Source organism: Mesoplodon mirus, assembly GCF_964341445.2.
Source record: "Mesoplodon mirus genome assembly, chromosome: 7".
Taxonomy (NCBI): Eukaryota; Metazoa; Chordata; class Mammalia; order Artiodactyla; family Ziphiidae; genus Mesoplodon; species Mesoplodon mirus.
In genome coordinates, this window is record NC_138983.1 from 71,366,183 (window position 1) to 71,386,997 (window position 20,815).

Here is a 20,815-nt window from a genome sequence, read left to right on the forward strand (position 1 = left end):
TTCTCTGTGCAATTATGTAGTAGCCTCCGCTGAACTGTATCTTTTTTTTTTTTTTTTTGCGGTACGCAGGCCTCTCACTGTTGTGGCCTCTCCCATTGCGGAGCACAGGCTCCGGACACACAGGCTCAGCGGCCATGGCTCACGGGCCTAGCCACTCCGCGGCATGTGGGATCTTCCTGGACCGGGGCACGAACCTGTGTCCCCTGCATCGGCAGGCGGACTCTCAACCACTGCGCCACCAGGGAAGCCCTGAACTGTATCTTTAGTCTATATCTACTACTGGCAACTTACCTTCTCTGTATTGAATGGACTTGCTTTCTTTCATTTATCTGTGTGTACATACTGTCTTCCTCAATGATACTATAAGCAAAGGCAGGAGCCATTTCTTAAATCAGGAACCATCCACATGCCCTCCAAGTAGGTTTATAAAAGACAAGGCAGAGGAACTTTGGGGGAAATAGTTCATATTGGCTCTCTAGTGGTGTTGAGGAAGAGGGGTCTCTAGGTCAGCGTGAAAATCTGCCTCTTAGCTATACTTGGTTGTGCAAACAAAACATGTATATTTGAAAGCTTTGAGCTTGTAAATGCTCAGATTACCCTGAAACAATATGCTTGGTTCCTGCTAGAGCTGCTGGGCATGCATCTGGAGGCAGATGGGTAATGAACAGATAAAGAGATAAAGACATGTGTTAAGTCCTTGCATACACTGGCAGTGTGACCCTGGACTTGCTGCTTGAATTTCTGGGAGCCTGTGACCTCATCGCCCTAGCTTGTAGAGATAATGCCTTTAAAATGTGTAACAGTGCCTGGCACATAGGAAACAAGCAGGAAATAGATATTACAATGATCCTTTAAGACTCTGACAAGGGAAGGCATGTGTTAATTCTTAAGGTACAATTTGTTGCATAACCAGGGGATCAGGGAGATGCACACTTAACACATTATAGCTCGTTCCTTCTCTTGGAGCTCATGGAGGGTTTGATGTGGTAGTTCCTTGAGTGTGGACGAAATTAGAATCCTTACTGCTACTTGCCTACCCCTGGAGCTGGGCCATTTGGAAAGTATGGAAAGAAGACTGTAGCTGCAGCCCCTCTTCTGTCGACAGCGGGACAGAAGAGGGTGGATGCTGGCCATGCCATGCCATGCCAGGGCAGGTGCACCCCAACTCACACCTCTCATTTCCAACCTCCCAGGGTGTGGTGGAAAGCCCAGGGGACTAAGCTGGCCGTCCTTGGCCAAGCAACAGCTTCCCTGAAGCCATTTTCACTCTGTAAAAGTGGAGCCATATGGAAGATCAAAAGAGGGGAAGAACGTAGGCAATAAACTTGGCATATCTAAGGAAACCCAGGATGTATTCTCCGTACTAAGAATTTGCCTCAGAGGTTCGAGAAATTTTCCTTTTCTTCCAACAGGCCAAATGAAAAGTTAAGTATGTTTTAGAAAAGTTTTAATTTTAACAATTTATGATTAAAAATACATTTTATAAATAATTTTTCCATAGATTTGATTAAGGATTGTTGCGAACTTTACAAAAAGACATACTGCAACAACAGCTGAAAGAAATTACAAAAAATATAGCTACAGCCCTCCTGTTTAAAAATACAACATTGTACATCACAGCGTTTTCTTTGTGCAAAGTTGAAGAGAGCACTGCATTAGGCCTGTCACAGATTCACTCAAAGGGAAGTAAACTTTAACACAGTTACTAGGCATAATAGTAATAGGCACAGCTGGAACAACGAACTCTTTCCCCCTGGAAGTTAATATACCTCAGTTCTTTTATTTTGTAGGACTGATGGCTGAACTTAGCTTAATACAAATATATATTTATATGTGTGTATGGATATATATAAGTATGAAAACAAGTGTCTGATTTGAAATTAAGTAAACTCCCAACGTATTTACAGCATTTTCAGAGAATGTGTTCTCCATATCAGTCTGAGGACATCATCTCTGTTAAACAACTCTAGAAGATTAAACGAGGCCAAATCTGTCAATTAATGGACATCCTCCGTTGAGACTTCCAGTTTTCGCTGTGGGACAAAGAGAGTTCCTATGGAGGTGTTATTAGCACCGTCGAAATCCACGCAGGAGGAGCCTGTCGGCTTCGTTGGTCCACCTGGGGTACGGAAGAAGCTTTCAGCCACTAATTGGGACCCTTTGGGTGTCACAGGAACAGGCTGATTGGAAAGAGAAGAATGGAGGAAAGTCAAACCCACGCAGACAGGTACACCTGGCAACCTTAGAAAACTGGACTGGAGGGACACGTCACATGATGGGAACCTCGCATGCCCTGAAGATCTGCCAGCTGAGCCTGAATGAGTTTCGTGTTCTCAATTATTTTTGCTAAGGTGAGACAAAAAGCTCATGATAACCCCATAAAATGGACTCCTTGGGCACTCTTCCTGGGTTTGGAAGGAAGGCAGGCCTTTAATCTCCTCGCTCTCCCATCCTTTCCTTTTCCCAAAGGAGAAAAGCAAATGTGAGTCTCCCATGATGTTGATTTTGGGGACTTAATAACCTAAGGAAAAAAAATAAATGGAAATACCTGTTGTGCCCCGGTCACTGCAACTGATTGTCCATTTGTTTGGTTCTGGCCCAGGACTGATACGTCGTACTTGGTGGCCCTTCCTTGATGAGTGCCTGCATTTTCTGGTGTGACACTAACAGCCTCTATTCTTGGAGACACAGGAACGGTTCCGGGCCCGGGGCTGGCGGACACCTGCATACCAGGGGAGATGAGGCCCAAGTGCTGCAGAGTGAAGTTTACAACGGCTGAGCTCGGGTTCTGGATGGGAACGGGGTGGCTCGAAGTGAGAGCCGAGCTGTTCCCGACAGGGACGGCTGCCACGGAAGTTGGTGAGACCATTAGCTTCAAAGGTGTTACATGAAAAGAGGGAAAATTAACAGCAGTGAGTTCAGATGATGTCACTGGAATAACACCTGGAAAGAAAAGGGGGGAGAATATCTTAAAAGCACAGGCATTTGTCCGAGGAGCATACAAGGCTTGAGTGAACTTGAGAATGACCCACATTTGAGCGGTGTTTTACGTACACTCACCTGCAATCGGGGAGCTGTAGATCCTGTGGTTTGGGGAAAGTGTACCTGAGCTTTCTTTACTAGACAAAATGGACTCTGCCCCCAGGGTTGAGCACTGGGTGAGAGGGATTAGGTATCCTGATGGGAACAAGGTCTAGAAAACAAGGAGGAAGCGTTTATTTTACACACAAATACGGAAGAAAAATGGCCAAGCGCCTCTTCTGGGACTAGTATCCCTTGGTGGTTCTCTCATCAGACTAAAGCCTCCAATGGTATGGGCCACGGGCAGGCCAGCTATAATGGCTCCTTGAAGACAATAGCCCTCCTTCCCATTCCAACGCTTGTCCTGAATAATACAAACCATGTGTTTCTTTTTTTTTTTTTGTGGTACGCGGGCCTCTCACTGTTGTGGCCTCTCCCATTGTGGAGCACAGGCTCCGGACGCGCAGGCTCAGCGGCCATGGCTCACGGGCCCAGCCGCTCCGCGGCATGTGGGATCCTCCCGGACCAGGGCACGAACCCGTGTTCCCTGCGTCGGCAGGCGGACTCTCCACCACTGCGCCACCAGGGAAGCCCCAAACCATGTGTTTCTTAAATGCCATCTGTGGTCTTAGGAAGTGTCCTAAAGCTAGCACTGAACCTGCTTAAGGGCAGGATTTACCCAGCACATCCCCCCTGACCCCCACCACTGACGCCCTAAGTCCTGCTACCAGACTTCTTGGTATGATGTGGTACTGTCAGAACAAGTTTAATGCAGCTGGACACCGTAAAGGCACTGCTGTGTTATTATCTGATTGTCCTTGAATTGTGTGGGATGGTATTTCCCAAGAATATTCTGAGGGGCTCTAGTCCTATGGGATGCAAGCAGGCACTTTGCGAATCATAGTCAGATATGTTTGGGAAATTCTGAATTAAACAAAGGAAAACGGTCTTTATGACAGAATTTCTAAGGGACGTTTATGATGGCATGCATTGTTCTCCAAGGGGGCATCATGTAACATTTCCTAGGTTATTCAGCAACTAAATTTTCGGTATTATTGGTATTTAAGGAAAACATTTTAAGAAATGTTGATTTACAGAAAGGGAACGCCAAACCATAGGCCAAAAATACAGCCTCCTGGCTGTTTTTGTAAATAAAATTGTATTGGAACATAGCCATGCCCATTCATTTATGTATTGTCTACAGATGCATTCCTTTTTTTTTTTTTTTTTTTTTAACAATGGCAGAGTGAATAGGTGCAACAGAGGCCATGTGGCGCACAAAGCCAAAAACATTTACTATCTGGTCCTTTACAGAAAAAGTTTGCTGACTCCTGATTTAGAACAAAGGAATTATACAACTATAGATTTTTTTCCCTAGTACTTTAGGTTCAAATGATACCAAACACCTTATAATATACAAATGAAAGGGCAGGGCATCAGGGTTCAAAAATTACAGATTAAAAAGAGAACTAATTAATTCATATTAGATGCCCAACTGTCATGCAGCAAAAGCTTTAGGAAATAAAGTTACATTCCAAACCAAAATGGCCAGAGCGTTGGGTTGTGTGTGTCTGCACCACGCCTGCTGATCATTGTACTTTTCCAAACAGAGAGAGCCTACATGGGTGGCTGAGCCGCCTGAAAAGTCTGCTCAGTCTTAACCAGGAGCAGGACTGGTAAAAGCAAAAAAGCAGGTCTTGTAAACTAGGGGCCCTCCTTTTATCTTCCTCCGGATCTTTCTTCTCGCCATTGTCAAAACAACAGTCTATACTTTGATCTAGCTGTTAATAGGTCTGGTCAGAATCCACAGTGCTAAAGGGTACCACAGACTTTCAATTTTATTTCTTGGATGCTTAGTTCTGTTCAATATCTTTACTAGTAGGTTCCTTAAAGACTGCAGCAAAAAAGAATTTTTAAGGGGTAGATTTAGGTGTTTTACAAATAGCTGCTCTTTGCTATCTCTAATCGTACTCTCTCATGGTACAAGGTTTTCTGGTTGCCGGTTTAACTCTTTTCAAATTTCCAGCAAGACCTATAATACTCTAATAATAATTATCTTTCCATTTCCTACAAACTATATTCATCGCAAAATTTTTTCACCTATAATGCCAATTCCTTTTTCTAAAAAAAAAAAGAACTATTAAAATAGCAGGATGAAAGAATTTGACATATTTCAACTTGCACATCTTCTCATTGAGCCTACATTACCACTCTTACCCCTCCTCCTATGACACTATCCTGTTTTATTTTCACCATATTTCTTATCGTTCACTACCTGATATGTTCATGTTTATTTGTATACTGTCTTCTCTCCACCCCTAGAAGTGTAGATTCTCAGTAAATGTTTGTTGAATGAATTAACACACGAATCTCTCACTTTCTTTGTTCTGCTCAGTCCGTGCTAAAAAGAAATGGTCAAAATGAAGTCAGAGATGAAAAAAGAAGCAGGGGACATGAAAAATCTATCCAGTGAAAACCCTAATCCTGAATAACTAAGTGAGCAACAGGAGACCATTATTAAATCATACCCATTGGCTCAAAGAGATTATGGACCTCCCAGAAAATCGAATCAAGCCGAAGCCTTGTGATTTTCCCCCCAGCATGGACATTAGATGCAAAATGATACTATGCTAAGATAATGGATGTTTTGAATGGTTACCATGAGGCCATCCTCAGGGAAGATTTGACAAACTCTAAAGCCTCCTTAATAACAACAGTTACAGATAATACCCTTCAGCTTCTACGGTGCCTTAAAAGGACCACAAACCCCTTTATGTAAAACATCATGTAATAAATGCACTTAACCTCACAAAAACTGTAATATGGCCCTGGGGCAAGTGCGCAAAAGCAACCACCCCCAAAGGCAGGTGCTGGGTTTGGTTTGATCCACAGCACATTCTCTTTACACCCAATAGACGATCAGGAAAAACTGGCAGAACAAATTCTTTATAGATGTAAAAAACAAGATGAAGGGAAGTAAAATAACTTGAATTAACAGCAGGGACAAAATGAGAGATTAACTTCTGCTTCCACGTTTAGTGGTGTTTGTTTATTTGGTGATGCTGTCTTTCATATATAATTGTCCTAAGGGAGGAAAACAGGATAATGTATGTAAAAGTGCCTAATACTTCTGCTGTATGGTATGTGGGTAGGCATCCAATAAATGTTCCTTCCTTCCTGAATAAAACTCCATCTAGGAAAAAAATTGTCTAGAACATCAAAATCCCTAGAAACCAATACATCAAGTATACCTAAAATTAGCCAAGCTAAGTTTGATTTTTCTATTTGCACAAAATAGAAATTTTGGTTTAAATTTTAGGTAGAAAGTAAAAACGGGGAACAATCTCTCTTCTAGGCAACAGATGCCAGTTACATGACATCAAACAAACATCAAGTAATGACTCAGAAAGCAGGAGTTAAAGGGACCCTATGTGTCCATCCATTCATTTAGGGTCACGGCTGCTTGTAAATTATTTAAGACTTTCATGGCAGGTGTTTGCATTCCAGTGTGTGCCAGAGAAATGGACTTAAGGACAACCACCCGCAGTGCTTTAAAAAGAGAGCAAATAATCCCTTCCTCCAAAGGTTAAAAATGTCCCTGCCATCATCCCAGTAAGGGGATTAGCTGTCTGAGGCCTGTTTGGATTATGGGATGCTAAGGAACAGTTCCCTGTTTTCTGAGAGACTGCTCTTTGCTCTGGTAAATTTCACAAGCCACCAGATTCTCTCCTAATCAACTGGGGAGCTCCTAAAGCTTTGCACAGTTCAAGGCTGTACTTACTGTGGAGACATTTTCAAGCCCTTGTAGGTCTTCTTTAAATTTCTTTTTGGAACCACTGTCCTCCAGCATGCTTGCCCTCTTTGAGCCTCTTTCTCCAGCAGGCTCCCTGTCTCGGTTCTTTGTACCTTGTCGCTCTAGCCCTGGCAGCAAGCTTCCAGGCCTGGCGGAGGCACTGGACTTTGGTGCATCATTGGCTGCATTCTCTGTGGTGGTATCGGTGGAACCTTTGGATCTCGTAGCATTAGAAGAGGGGGTGGGGCAGACCGTGGGGCTCAGGCCTTGGGGCGGCGTCATTGTTTGGGCCTGGGCAGGCTGCAGGTAGATGGCATATGATGGGCCCGAAGGGGCCTGAGGTAGGATCACGGGCACTGCTGATGGCAGTGGGCTAGGGATGAGGGGGACCACCCCCAGGGGCTGGATGAGGGACGGTGCTGTCATCTCTAGCTCAGCATTTGCTGGAGTGTCCAGAGGCACCACTGGTTTGCAGTGCCCAGATCTTGCCAGTTGTACTTTCACTTTCTTTCTGGGTTCACTAAAAGACAAGATTTAAAACATGATACAATGGAAACATGTTCTCTAAAATGTTCTACCACTTCAGATTGCCCCAGATTGAAGCTATGCTTTTATGAAACTAGCAGATAGTTTCTGTAATGATTCCGTATAGAAAAGATTCTCTCACCAGTTGCCAAGGCTACTGCCTATTCTTTTTTTTTTTTTTTTAATTAATTAATTTATTTATTTATTTTGCAGTACGCGGGCCTCTCACTGTTGTGGCCTCTCCCGTTGCGGAGCACAGGCTCCAGACGCGCAGGCTCAGCGGCCATGGCTCACGGGCCCAGCCGCTCTGCGGCATGTGGGATCTTCCCAGACCAGGGAACGAACCTATGTCCCCTGCATCGGCAGGCGGACTCTTAACCACTGCGCCACCAGGGAAGCCCTACTGCCTATTCTTACGTAAAATAAGTAATCCTAACGATGCAAGTAAAGTAATGCATCCTGATACTAAAGAGCGTTGCCTACCTTGATTGCTCTTCTAACTGCATTTTGCAAATAGCTGCGAGCTGAGCCATTTTACTTGGGAAAGGCACAGAATTCTGAGAACTCTCAGCTGGTAAAATAAAAAGAAGGTGGGGGAGAGGATTGGTCAAAGCAAAAGAATACATGTTCACACAGATGAAACATCACTGAGGTCAAAGGAACATGCACCGCCCCCCAAAATCACCCAGCAATTAAACAATAAACCCCACAAATCACTTTTTATCCTTTAATTCATATACAGTTAGGCTTCAAGTGGGTTTGGGACTATGGAAGTTGAAACAATTCTCTAGCAAGTCCGGCAGGATCAAGTAAGCTAAAAAGTCAGATAAAAAGGAATTCTTCCGAGCAGAGCCCTGACATGATTGTAAACATACCTTTGTTGGTTTTGATAGGGCTAGTGGGAGCAGAATTTATCTTTCTCCGATCACTTTCTATGCTCTTTACCAGTTTGATGAGAGATGGGTGTCGAGTGAAGTTTGGTTTCCCATGTGTGGAAAAGAGGTTTTTGGCACAGTTCTCTTTAGAAGACCGCCTCCCTTCCAAATCAGAGGGAGCGAAAGGAAGCACTGGGCCAAGACCTGAAACAGGAAAGGGCAGTGTGTTAATACACGGTTGGTTCGGCCTCCTTCTGGGGTATGTGGTCAGAGTGTGATTCTAAAATGATTTTAGGAATTAAACTGGCCACAGTTTAAAGAGAGCACCTACTATGTGCCAGATACCGTTTTAAGGGCTTCACCTACAAAACCTTGTTTATCTTATTACATAAATTCTGAGATAATATTTCACACTTTAACATCTCTGAAAGCCGTTGTATCTTATAACCAGTGGTGTGCTATAGTGTGACTGTTACTGATTTTTCTTTCTTATTGATATATAAAACATTGTGCATCTCAGAATCAGTGGAGACTTAATCTGATGAAATATGGTGACCCTCACTGCTATGGAGTGAATGTTTGTGTCCCTCCCCACTCCCCGACCCACCAAATTCACATGCTGAAACCTAATGCCCAATATGATGGTATTGGGCGGTGGGGCCTTTGCGAGATGCTCATGAGGGCGGAGCCTTCTTGCATAGGATTAGTGCTCTTATAAAAGAGACCTCACAGAGCTCCCTAGTCCCTTCCACCATGTGAGGTTACAATGAAAAGATGGCTGTCTAGAAAGCAGGTCCTCACCAAACACTGGATCTGCTGGTGCCTTGATTTTGGACTTCCTAGCCTCTAGAACTGTGAGAAGTAAATATCTGTTGGTTATAAGCCACCCAGTTGATGGTACTCTGCTATGGCAGCCTGAACAGGCTAAGACACTCTCTACAACTTGGGTAGGTAGTTCTCAGGAAATGCATCCCCATTTCAGAGACATTTCATACATTAACTAACTGACTCACAGTCTCTTAGCTTGTAGAATGTGGGCCTGGGATATGAACCTGATCAGTCTAGCCCAGAGCCTACACTCTGAATCCCTGTACCAAAGGACCTCTCTCTGTAGTTATATCCAAAATCACAATAACCTCGCGAAGGTGCCACTGTTCTTCCCACTTGTGGGTGAGGAAACAGTCTTGGAGAAGTAACCTGCCCAAGGCCACAAGGCTGATAAGTATCAGAGCTGGGACTGGAACCTAAGCCTCCCTCTGCTTCCACAGCCCATGTTCTTCCCACTTTCCAGCACTTCTGTGTGGGGATCTTGGTGGAACACAAAATGTCAGAATCCCAGAGTTGAGAAGGAGACTCGAATATTGATACTGGAATGAACTCGCTTCATATTCTCCATGTGCACAGACTGTTATGGTCACTGAGCAGCATAATAATGAGAGCAGTAGTATCTTATGCTTCGTGATGCTTTCAACTTTCTCAAATCCTTTCACATACAGATTCTACCTCCTGCACAGGGCGTGCAGTTGTTATGGACCTTGGACTGCTGATGGAGCCAAGAGCTAAATTTTCCATATCGGTACTCATCTTTAATTGTCATTTCAGTCACTTATATATGTTCTTTACATGTGGGAGCGTGGGTAGGAAGGGAAAGGGAGAATAACTCCAAATGTGCATTAATTCAAAATAATGAAGCAATGAATGAAAGAAAACAAATACATACCACTGGGATTTGGACTGATTTCCGGGCCTGTCCATTTAAAAGCTGGTTTTCGGCCTCTTTCCTCTGTAACGTGAACTTTCTTGATAAGATCCAGGCTACTCAGAACATTAGCTATATCATACAACCTCCTAATTTTTGCTGGGGGGAAAGAAAGTGTATACATCCCTTAATGGAATAATGAAAGATCAAAGGACTTTGCTTCATAAGGACTTCGTGTACATTCAAAGAGCTATCCTAACCATCAGTGTCAGAGAAAAATGTGACTCTTAAGTTATGCTAGTGACACTGCTTTAATTAAAACAACAAAAAATGGTTTTAAATATTGGAAAGACGCAGTTACTGATGATACTGAATTTTGAAATGACAAAAGTACATGTTGGAAAAGGAAAAGTGACTCAATGAGATCATCTTATTGGGAATCATGTTACATATTTTCTAATAAAAATGTACCACTGCTGGGCATCTCCTAGTGAGGATTCAGGATTACGAACAAATAGAAATGCAGTATCAATGATAAGTGTATTGCTTTCCTGCTTGTGATAGTTTATAAAAAGATTTATTTAGTAACATAAGCATGGAATATTCTATAGCCCATCAAAATTTATAAGTTTGCATACTGTCCATATGTAATATGAAAAGCAGAGATTTGTTAATTCTATAAATCTTACATATCTTGAAAAGTTTTGCTGCAAAAAGTCTGCCTTTGCTTCAGCTTGACAGTACAAAGTTACGAATTGAGCCCCTTCTTCAGAGCCATGCCAGAAGGTTCTGAATTCCCTGGGGATTCAGGAAATTACACATCTGTAGTTCCTGGAATAGTTTCCAGGGCTGTGACTAACCAGTGAAATGGAGAGCTGAAAACTATCTGGTGGCTCAGAGAAAGCGGGCCGCCCATAGGTAGTATCAGGATGTGTTTTTTGAGATGACAGATCTCCCAAGCCCATTGCCAGCATTACTGCCTTAATCTCTATTCATTTTGTCCTTATAGAGACACTGGAGATGTCTGAATATACTTTCATATACTTTTAATATACTTCACCAGTACAGCTTCACAGGGATGGGAAAGGATCTGCGTGGTAGCTCGCAGGCATTCCCCCAGCCTCTGCTGTGGCTCGGGGCAGCTCTTCCTCACCAGTCAGCTGGGTCCCCCGAATGACCCATGTTCAGGCCAGCCTCATGCCCTACTTGGAGGTTGCTAATGCCCTCAGGTGTCTGCTGAGCACTCCTTTCCACACTCTCTCTCTACTCCTTTTTGAGGGGGTTCCTGCAAAGTCTGTTCTAGAGGCAAGGGTAGAGCTGTGTTAGGGACCCAATCTACGGTCTCTTTACAACTTAGAGCAGATATTCTGGCTCAAACCAGTTTCAAAATGGCGAACCAACTGTGCCGCAGGTCACTTCTGGGGACAGTGTTAGAAGTTACTTTCACCCTCAAATATGAGTCAGTGGAAAGAGCAGAGACCCGGGTTCCAGTCCCACTTTACAATTTACTGCTCATTTAGATTTCAGACAGTACAGATTCTACATGTGTAAAATGGAGACAACGTTACAGTAACAAAGGAGGTAACAGTTAAGGAACTGTATAAGCCAAAGTGTCAGATGAGAGTAATTATATACGTATCTTTGAATCCTACAAGTCAGCTAAAGCAGTATCATCATGGCTTCTGGGGAGAAGTGAAGATACAAAAGCCTAACTAGATATGATCTGCTTATATGACAAATGTATTTGGAAATCAGTTAATAACCGAGATTTTATTATTTAAGAGTAGGTCCAAAAGTCCATGGCAGTCGTGCCACTTACTTTTAAACTTGCTTTTATCCAAATCTTCCACATGGTCCTCCCCAATTAAAATCTTGGCAGCAGTTTCCAGGCTTACTGTCTGAGGCGTTGACACCAAAAATAACATCACAAATTTCTGGCTCATGACTCTTAAAGACTTGTCTTTGCGGCTGTTTACAGAGGCTTTGGAGAAGGAAGAGGATTAGAGAATTAAAATTTATGAAGGGACAAGTGCTTTCTAAAGTAACCAGGCTAAAAATACCACAACCTGACCCCACGGTCGATGTGCAGCATTGTCACATTAAAAGCAGCAGTGGCTTTGAGCATGGTTCCCTAAGGGACCGCTTCTTTAGACCTCCCAGAGGTGTTCTGCCGCCTGAGCTTCTCAACAGCAGCTCTCACCTGCCCGAAATTCCACTCCAGGAAGTTCGACAAAACACATGTCTGGGTGTCCGTTCTGGCCAGTGTTTGATTTGATGATCGGATCCTCTATACGGTAACTCTTACTAAAGTCAAACTCTTGTTCATACTCTTTCTTCTTGATCATCATAATCTGCTCGGCGTACTTGTTCTCTTCCCCGACGCTCTTCAAAGTCCCAAGGGTTTGGTTGAGGTTGTGTCGGCCGTGCCAAGTGTACCTGTTTTTGGCAAGCCGGCTCACCATGTGCAGACTCTCTAGGACGTTGACGATATCGTAAATGCGTCGGCGCTCGACATCTGCAAAGAACGGGCAGTTGTACCTTACTAGGATCAGATTTTGTAATGTGGATAGAATTGAATACCTTTTCCTTCCAGGGATTACTAGTCAGTAGGTTCTGGATTATATAACTTTATTTATGCTCAACAAAGAGTGTGAAGATGAGAAAGGCACGTCCCTGCTCTCCAAGGGCACAAATAGTTAATATGAATGAGAAAGGTGACATTTATTGAGGGCTTCCGCTGCGCCATACAGGTTTAGGACATTTTTACCCTAAACTTGTGAGGTAGGCATTATTATCCACACTTTAATGATGAGAAGATAGAGGCTCAGGCTGGCTAAGCTGTTCACCTCAAGGCTCAGAGCCAGTAAGTGGCAAAATCAAGTCTTCAGTGCTCTAAATCCCACACTCTACACTCTATTTCTTATATTAGTCCCCAACACACACACACACACACACATGCACACGCACACACACACACACACAGCTGTCATATGATAGGTACAAGGTGCTGAGATTCCTTGCTGTTCCTAGAACTTGGCAGATATGCCCTTGCCTGAGGCCTTTGTGCTGGGCTGCTCCTTCTGGCTGGAATCCCTCTCCCAGACGTCCTCATCGCTCCCCACCTTGATTCTTTTGAGTCCTTGCTCAGATGTCACCCTCTTAACAAGGACTGACCCGACCACTTCATTTAAAATTAAATTTCAAATTGCAAAGCACACCCCTAGCGCTCCGATCCCCCTCTACCTTGGTCTACATTTTCTTTTTTTCCACAGCACATATTACCTTCTAACATATATCATAATTACTTACTTATTATGTCCTTTGCATATTATCTATTGCCCCCACTAGAAAGCAGGTTCCACAGGAGCAGGGATTTTGTCTTTCTGTTCACCAATGTCATCCCAGCTGCTACAACATTGCCTGGCACATAATAGGTGATCAGTAGATACCTGCTGAATGAAAGGGTACATCCTCCATAGCTACAATGAAGTGTATGTGAAGAGATGAATCTAAATGGCATATTCTTAAAATATGAAATAAAGTTGATATGTATAAACATGTATGAGAAGGACAAAACTTTCTTCCCGGGGTGATAGCTATATATTAAAATATCCTGTATATCTCTTCACAGATCCAGATTATAGTATTTTCATGACTCCAAAGGTATACCAAGTTTGCCACAGACTCCTTTTTAGCTGTAACTAGATCTGAGTCCGTGAAGAGAGGAGCGAAAGGGGGCAGGGGAACACAGTAACTTTTGGCAAACACAAAACATTCAGAAAATGCACTGGTTCTCAGAGTAGTGCTGAATGGCAGGGAGGGCTAAAGCCCTGCTCCCATGCCCAGAGGCCGATCCTCATTGTAAACTGTGAAGAAACCATTCCACAGCCTGGCTCCACAGTGAGAAACAAGACCCAAGTTCAGAGTTGTAGCTGTTTATGAAACAAGTCATAGAACAATGGTGCCTCCCTTTAAAGCTTCAGAGCTTTCGAAATGCAGTCAGAGCAACCTCCATTGTGATTTTCTGCTTCTGTTTTAAGACTTAACTGAGACTGGAAACTGTATGCGGTTATTCTTAAATTAATAGGGCTTTACAGATCGATAACTTCTGTGTGGCCTTGTGTCATTACAAACACTGGCTAGATGAGCGTGGGTCTGAAGGAGTAAGTCTATGAAGTCCCTTTAATGATTAACCATTTCGGTGAGCTCTTTGCATACTTACTAAGTTCCTCGGCTACTTCATCAAGACAGATGTCGTTATTCACAGCAGGGTTGGGATAGTTGGGATATCGAGCTAAGAATTTATGACACAACAGTCCTAAACTTTTCTCTTTTCGACTGGGTTGGGATTTCTCATATTCGTCTCCAGATAAGTGTTCCTACAAAGAAAGATGTAAATAATGTCTTATTCGTAAAGATTCATTGGGGGCATCTGCGCTCAGTGACTAACACTTATACACATGGTTTGCTTCGATAGCTACAAAATTGGAAAGAAAAGGTGTGGAGCCAGGATAAATTGCTTGACAGATCTGAAAGGGAAGAAGTTCATAGGTAAGTCGCAGGTTCAGAATTCCCAGGGCTGTATTTGATGGGGTCCAAACCCCTCCAGGGCTCTGAGGGGGGTGATGCTTTACACTGCTAGTACTTCTGCAACAGCTTCACGCTGCTCCCCCGACCCCCGCTCCCCAAATCCCCCCGTCTCCACCCAGGCCTCTGAAAACCTACATGTAAACAATCTCTGGCCTCAGGTAATCCACTTCCGTCGTCAAACAAACCCCTGTTCTGATCTCTGTAGCGGATCTCTGGGCTCACGGCACTGATTAGCATTTTTAGGTTGGCTGTTGGTGTCCACGGTTCTCCCTGGGAGATCTCCTTGGGCTTGGTGGGTGTGGTTAAAGGGCCAAAGTCAGGTTGGATCTCCGCCAACACTATATTTGCTGCGGTGGATTCTTTCAGAGGTGTTTTCACCAGTCCCCTTTTATGTGGCTCGAAAAAGAGATTTTCCTGGTTCAAAACAAGTAAATTATTAAATCCATTGTAAAAAAAGGATTTATCAGATAGCTTTTGACTCTAGAATCTGTATAAATAGAATAGGGCTAAGGAAAGAATGCCTAGTGAGGTTGTCGAGTTGATTAAATTAGTGACTATATTCCAATGATCCCTTTGACACTTGTCCATTCTAATAGCTAAATTTCCCATTTTTTACTTTTCAACAAAGCATGGACTTAAACTTTTCATCTTATGTTCCAAGAATTTAAAAAGGAAACTTTAAGACTTACAATTTAAAAAAATTTGATTTTGAAATAACTTTAGATTTAGAGAAGAGTTGCAAAGATTGAGCATTCCCATATGCCTTTCACTTAGCTTCCCTTAATAGGACTGATTATTTTAAGTGATCCCAAACTCCTCGGAGTGACTTTGACTTATGACACTGTAATAAGTAAACATCTCCACGGCAGAAACCATGTCCCATTCATCTGTGTATCTAGCACAATGACTGCATGCAGTGGCTACTCAATAAAATACCACTGATGCAGAAAAGTCAGAGAGCCAAGGAAACAAGGGTGAGGGCTGGCATATGGTCAGACTTGTTGGCAAAATCCACTGGGGAGCAAAATCCAGAGTGCCTACGAGCAGCATTTCCGACCAGAAAAGTCTGCTCTTTGAATATTTAACCTTTTCACTTTACAGATGGAGAAAATGGAACCCAGAGAAGTAAAATTAGTTACCCAAGACCACAAAGCTGGTTCCTGGCAGAGGCTGGACTGCCACTGAGAAACAAGGGGGTACATTAATAGCAGTTCATACTTAAGACTGATGGAGACTATGTTTCTTCTACTTTTGGCCACTGGTGACTTCACATGTTCCTACCACCTGTATCTATTTTATTTTTATTTTTCAAAAATGTGATTAGGATGTTTATTATCATGTTTTTATTAATAACAACAAAAGATGTTTGTCTACAATTTACAATGTACAATGAGCAGTCAATCCCGCTCTTGCATTGCTATGCATGAACTGTTCTGTTTTAATGGAAACACTGAGAATACATCTATATCTATAAGAAAATGCTTAGGATGGCAATAAGCGAAAAAATAGAGACTCACTAATTCTTCAGTGACTTTAGGAACAGAGATTAATGGGACTGTTTTATATGTCTGTAACTCTTTAGGATTTATCAAGTGCTTTTCCATCCAATCCTGTAGTCCTCTTCTACAGAAGAGGACACCCAGGCTGAGCGAGGTCACCCAGGACTTGAATCTGAATCTCCTCCATCCAACTATGGTGCCCTTACATGGAAGTCAGTGTGATGGACCCAAGGGGGGGACCCTCCCCTGATGGTGCACTTGAGAGGTGCTGATCCAAGAAGGGGATTTTTCTCAGGGCTGCTGTCCTTTGCCTCTGACCATCAGAAGCAATAGCAATTCTCTTATTTGACTACTATCTAAAACTTTTAGGAAATTTGCATATTTCGTTTTTTTTAACCTATCAGTATTTGGACATCAATCAAGATACCCCCCACTGACAGTGTCCCCTATAGTTAAAAGAAACAGGTGGTTTGGTAGAAAATGATTTTTTTTTTTTTTTTTTTCCGATACGCGGGCTTCTCACTGTTGTGGCCTCTCGCGTTGCGGAGCACAGGCTCCGGACGCACAGGCTCAGCGGCCACGGCTCACGGGCCCAGCCGCTCCACGGCATGTGGGATCTTCCCGGACCGGGGCACGAACCTGTGTCGCCTGCATCGGCAGGCGGACTCTCAACCACTGCGCCACCAGGGAAGCCCTAGAAAATGATCTTAACAGGAAATCCAATCTCAAATCATGTCAAATGCCCTTTCTGAATTCCTATTGTTCAAGAATTCTCAGAAATATCATAAAGCAACTAACAAATTTTATGATTCTTAAAAATACCTTTTCTCTCTACTTATCTCTTTGAAATTTCCACCAAATCATAAAAAACTAGAAAGAGTAATCCTAGGTAATTTTCCCCTCTTCAAAAATTAAATTTCCCTTCCTTCTGGGTTTTTATAGGGGCTAACCAAAAAAGGATAACCAAAAAAGGATGCGGCATTAGTAAGATATTGGATATTGAAAAATCATGGAGCTAAATCAGGATGATGTTGCATTTAAAACTGCAAGGATGAGTATTGAAGCTAAAAAGGTACCTTTTCGTTCTCCATTCTGTAAATTTCTCATACATTTAGAGTTTCTTTAAAAATGAAAAATCTGGATTTCCTCCCAATATCCTGATGGTTCAAGTAGTCCAGGTAGTCCAATTAAAAATTTTAATATCCTTAAAGAAAAAAGGAAATAGAAAAAGTTAAAGAAAAATAAAAGCCGTAGATCTGTTGAAAATAACTTCATGGACGCCACAGGCTACTGAAACAAAGGCTAAAGAAAACTGACAAACTACATTTACATTTTATTCCCGAGCACAGACAGCCCCACGGGGCAGAGAACTCCATTAAACGCCTGTAAATTTCTTCAGCTAACCGATCTGCTGTCATGAGACTTCAAGCAACCCACAGAATTTCCAGTGACAGCCCTCTCCCACCTTTAGAGAAGGCAAACCATTCTCCAGACCCCACCGAATGGACTCTAGCAAGCACAAGCACCCACCTGTTCACAGATCAGAGCTCGGGACTCAGAGCATGAGCCCAGGTTCCGGCTAAGCAGCCACAACCCTAAGTATCTGGATAAAAGTCTGCATCTAGATGTCTGAATTTCTCCCTTGACACACACGTGCATAGATAGGCTCAGCAGTAAAGTCTTGGGAAATAGCTTGATAGATAACTTACAAATTCAGTCCTTAAGCTCCAAACGTAGTCTGGGCATTTAAAGAGCGCCTTATGATTAAGACTTTTTTAAAAAGAGACTTCCTTACAGATGCGGCTTCCTTAAAGCACTATGTACTTGCTATTCAGGCGGCTAGTTCACGCCACAATGCTGGACCCTACCATGGAAGGCTGCATTTGCTCAGCAAGGCAACCAGGTACAGTCCCCCTGCCGCCACCGGCTCCCGCGCCCCGCGCACTTCCCCTAGCGCCAGGCCAACTGCCCCTCCCCCACGCGGTCCCAGTCCGCGCGCCGCCCGCCAGGCAGTTCCTGGACAGCATCCTCGCGGTTTCTAGGGCAACGATTCCCGACCAATTAGAGTGCTGGTCGCGGGCCTGCGATTGGTTGGCGGCGCCAGGGGCGGGTCCGGACCTTCCGCCTTCGATTTAAAAATTTGGCGCGGAAAGCCGGACCGTGGTCGGCGCCGCCCCTTATCAGCGCGGGGCTTGAGCGCGGGCAAACCCGCGCCCAGAACCACAGCATCCCCGCCCCTCCCCCTCGCTCGCCCCCTCCCCTCTGCGCGGGAGCTCAGCTCCTCCCTCCACGGCCCCGGGAGGAGCGAGAGGCGGGAAACGGCCGCCGCTGCCTTCCCGAGCCCTCTCCCGGTGCCAGGCTGGCCGAGCGCCGCGTCCCTCTGCGCCCCGCTGACCTGTCAGTTCACCTCACGGTTGGAGCCGACGGGGGCTGAGCGGGGACTCCTCGGCACCCCTTCCCCGCTCAGGCCCGGGAGCCCGCGTGTCGGGCAGTCAGTCGGTCCTTACGCTGCGCTGAGGTGGGTGCCGGAGGGAAACGCCGGGACCGGGACTGGCGGGCCGGCGGGCGGGCAGAGGGGACGTGACCGTCCAGGAGCAGTCAAGCCCCCGATTTGAAATTAACCCGCTCCCGGCGCGAGCCGATCCCGCGGGCAGGGAGGGCCGCTCCCCTCCCCCACGCCCGCTCTTCCCGGCCCCGGACCTCGCGCGCCAATCCGAGCCTCCAGACTGGAGCCGGCGGCGAATCAGGGTGCAGGCACCGCCCTCCGGTCCTGCCTCCACGACAGAGTTGGGGGAAAAGTTAAGCAACTTTTTTTTTTTTTGGCAAACACCCCCTCCCCTAGCTCAAAGTTGGGGAATGAAGTTTAGTCCGCCCGGGGCACGCGGGTTGGGACGCGGGCGCTCTGCAATCCCCAGCCTGGGTCCATCCCACCCGCTGCCCAGCCCCAGATCCGCTCACCTGCCCTGGGGATCCCAGCCTGGACCATTACCCCTTCCACCCATGGCATGCATTATTGTGTTGCCCACCATCTGCTCATGGCCACTAGAAACTGGGGTGTGGAGGGAGAAGCTTGCCAACCGGTGATCAGATTTGATGGGCGCGGGGTCTCGGCCCAGACTTGAGAACGCAGGTGTGGGAGGAGGAGGACTAAGGTTGAAAACCCGCCAAGCCTGTTCCAGGCGTCCCCTGTCTTCCCTCTCCAGGTCTCCTCCTCCCGGCTCCTCCCTTTCCCCTCCCTGTCGTCTTCCCTCGCTTTTCCCTCTTTTTCCGGTTTCCGAGCCTCGGGCAGCTTCAGCATGTAATATTGTAGAGTTCTAGATTAATAGGAGGTTTGGGAGACACTCTAGTCGAGCGCCCTGTTTTGCAGACGGGGAAACCGAGGCCCGGGGCTGCAGCGCTGCCTTTGCCTGTGCCTGGATTGTTTGCGCCCGCGTTGTCTTGCTCCGCTGTTCTCTGCTTTAAAGCGTTTCCCTTTTCTGGGGACCCCTGTGCTGGAGTTGCGGGACCGCATTTATTGCCCAACAGCGCCTAGATCAGGGCGCCCATCTATCGACTGGTTTGAACTCTTCCTCCTCTTTTGTAATTTCTCATCTCTTAAGCTCCAGCAAAGCTCGGGGCCACAATCCCCTAGCGTGTAACTTATTTATATTTGTCAACGAATCACCCAGTGCAGACTTGCAGCGCGGGATATTCTTATATTCCCGGACGCGATATAAGGGCGGGGATACAGTGATACTGAGGCTAAGGTCGCCGTGCTATAGCGACAGGCCGAAGGACCAGGGGTCCCGGTGGCGAGCGGTGGCTCTTTCTGCCGCTGAACGCGACCTCAGGGCGCGCAGGGTGGCTGCCCCGAACGGTTAGCGCCGTGGTGTCTCAGTCCTTCCCTCTCCGCTACCCGGGGAGCGGGTCCTACCCGGCTTCAGATAAGTGTCGCTCAAGAACTCGCTTCCACCTGAAAGCCGACCTTGGGCGCGGTGCTGTGCAGAAGGCAGCGGCCACCTAGAGCTCTCAGATTTAAAATAAAGTGAGGTCACTGGGCAGGGCCCCACCCCCGACAGCACTGAGCAGCTCGTTCTTACTGAGCCCCGGTACACCTTTTCCGGAGAAAGGTGTGTTTATATATACATCAAGGAAAGGTGGGCAGTTGGTGCTTCTGCTTTAGCCACTGTTTCACGGATTGTTCCCCCTCTCCCACCAGCATTTATAGGAGTGTGCCTGTCCAGCTCTGCTCAATCTACCTTAAGTTTTTACAACCCGGGAATCCTCTTTAAAGGGAAGGTCTGATGCCACTGTATTCAGAACCGGTGATGATGCATTCACATCTGTGGTCTACGGGGGCATTCATGCCCCAGGGGTCTGAGTGCCAAGTACCTGTAAGGCAAATAATGCAAGGAGCAGCCGCCTCTGGTGAGGCTGCACAGATGTCATCTCATTCAGTACTCAGCACAGGTGTTAACTGTGAGTTACCATCCAGAAAGTGAAGTAGAACATTTTTAATTAACAAACCCCAGGTCTCGGGGTAAGTGGCTGGTCTGGGATTTGAAGCCAAGTCTCTTTACTCCTGAGGGCTTTCCACTGAAAGCCATGTTCTCCACTGTGCTTGGGCCAGTCCGTACTTCCTTCACAGGATAGTTGTGCCCCATTTTATAGAGAAGAAAACTGAGTCACAAAAAGGTTTAAGTGATAGCCAAGTTAGCTATAGAGTCAGGATTATAATCCAGGTCTACCTGCTCCCAGTTCATATATCCCATTCCACTGCTTCTGAAAGTCCCTGTAAAAGCAATGTTGGTGACACATCAGACCACTCTGAACT

General features: G+C 45.3%; 1 protein-coding gene and 1 long non-coding RNA gene across 8 annotated transcripts in view; one reads left to right on the forward strand and one right to left on the reverse strand.

Annotated features, from left to right (window-relative positions):
* The window catches only part of LOC309807924, a 41,221-nt gene extending 39,217 nt beyond the window's left edge, over nt 1-2,004 (forward strand). The window contains exon 3 of the long non-coding RNA XR_014294699.1: nt 1,908-2,004. This is a non-coding gene — a long non-coding RNA (uncharacterized lncRNA). The remainder of the gene's footprint in view (nt 1-1,907) is intronic.
* Nucleotides 1,490-19,191, reverse strand: E2F8 (E2F transcription factor 8). 7 transcript variants are annotated; one of them, XM_082627936.1, is made up of 13 exons: nt 19,029-19,191; nt 17,079-17,206; nt 14,639-14,917; nt 14,136-14,292; nt 12,114-12,428; nt 11,733-11,894; nt 9,935-10,072; nt 8,215-8,418; nt 7,823-7,910; nt 6,803-7,334; nt 3,061-3,193; nt 2,549-2,943; nt 1,490-2,180 (listed from the first exon to the last, which is right to left on the reverse strand). In XM_082627936.1, exons 2-13 carry the CDS (start codon nt 17,091-17,093, stop codon nt 1,998-2,000), a joined length of 2,601 nt encoding a protein of 866 aa, XP_082484062.1. In that variant the 5' UTR covers nt 17,094-17,206; nt 19,029-19,191; the 3' UTR covers nt 1,490-1,997. The 7 variants fall into 7 exon arrangements, with proteins under 7 accessions (XP_082484062.1, XP_082484061.1, XP_082484060.1 ...); XM_082627935.1 differs by having other exon boundaries at nt 18,961-19,037; XM_082627934.1 differs by lacking the exon at nt 19,029-19,191 and adding an exon at nt 18,410-18,680.
* Between the last annotated feature and the right edge of the window lie 1,624 nt (nt 19,192-20,815).

Coding starts and splice junctions, on each gene's coding strand:
- E2F8 (XM_082627936.1), bottom strand. Junction 7,335..7,822: donor CAGTTAGAAGAGCAATCAAG/GTAGGCAACGCT, acceptor CTTGTCTTTTAG/TGAACCCAGAAAGAAAGTGA. Junction 2,181..2,548: donor CAGTGACCGGGGCACAACAG/GTATTTCCATTT, acceptor CTTTCCAATCAG/CCTGTTCCTGTGACACCCAA.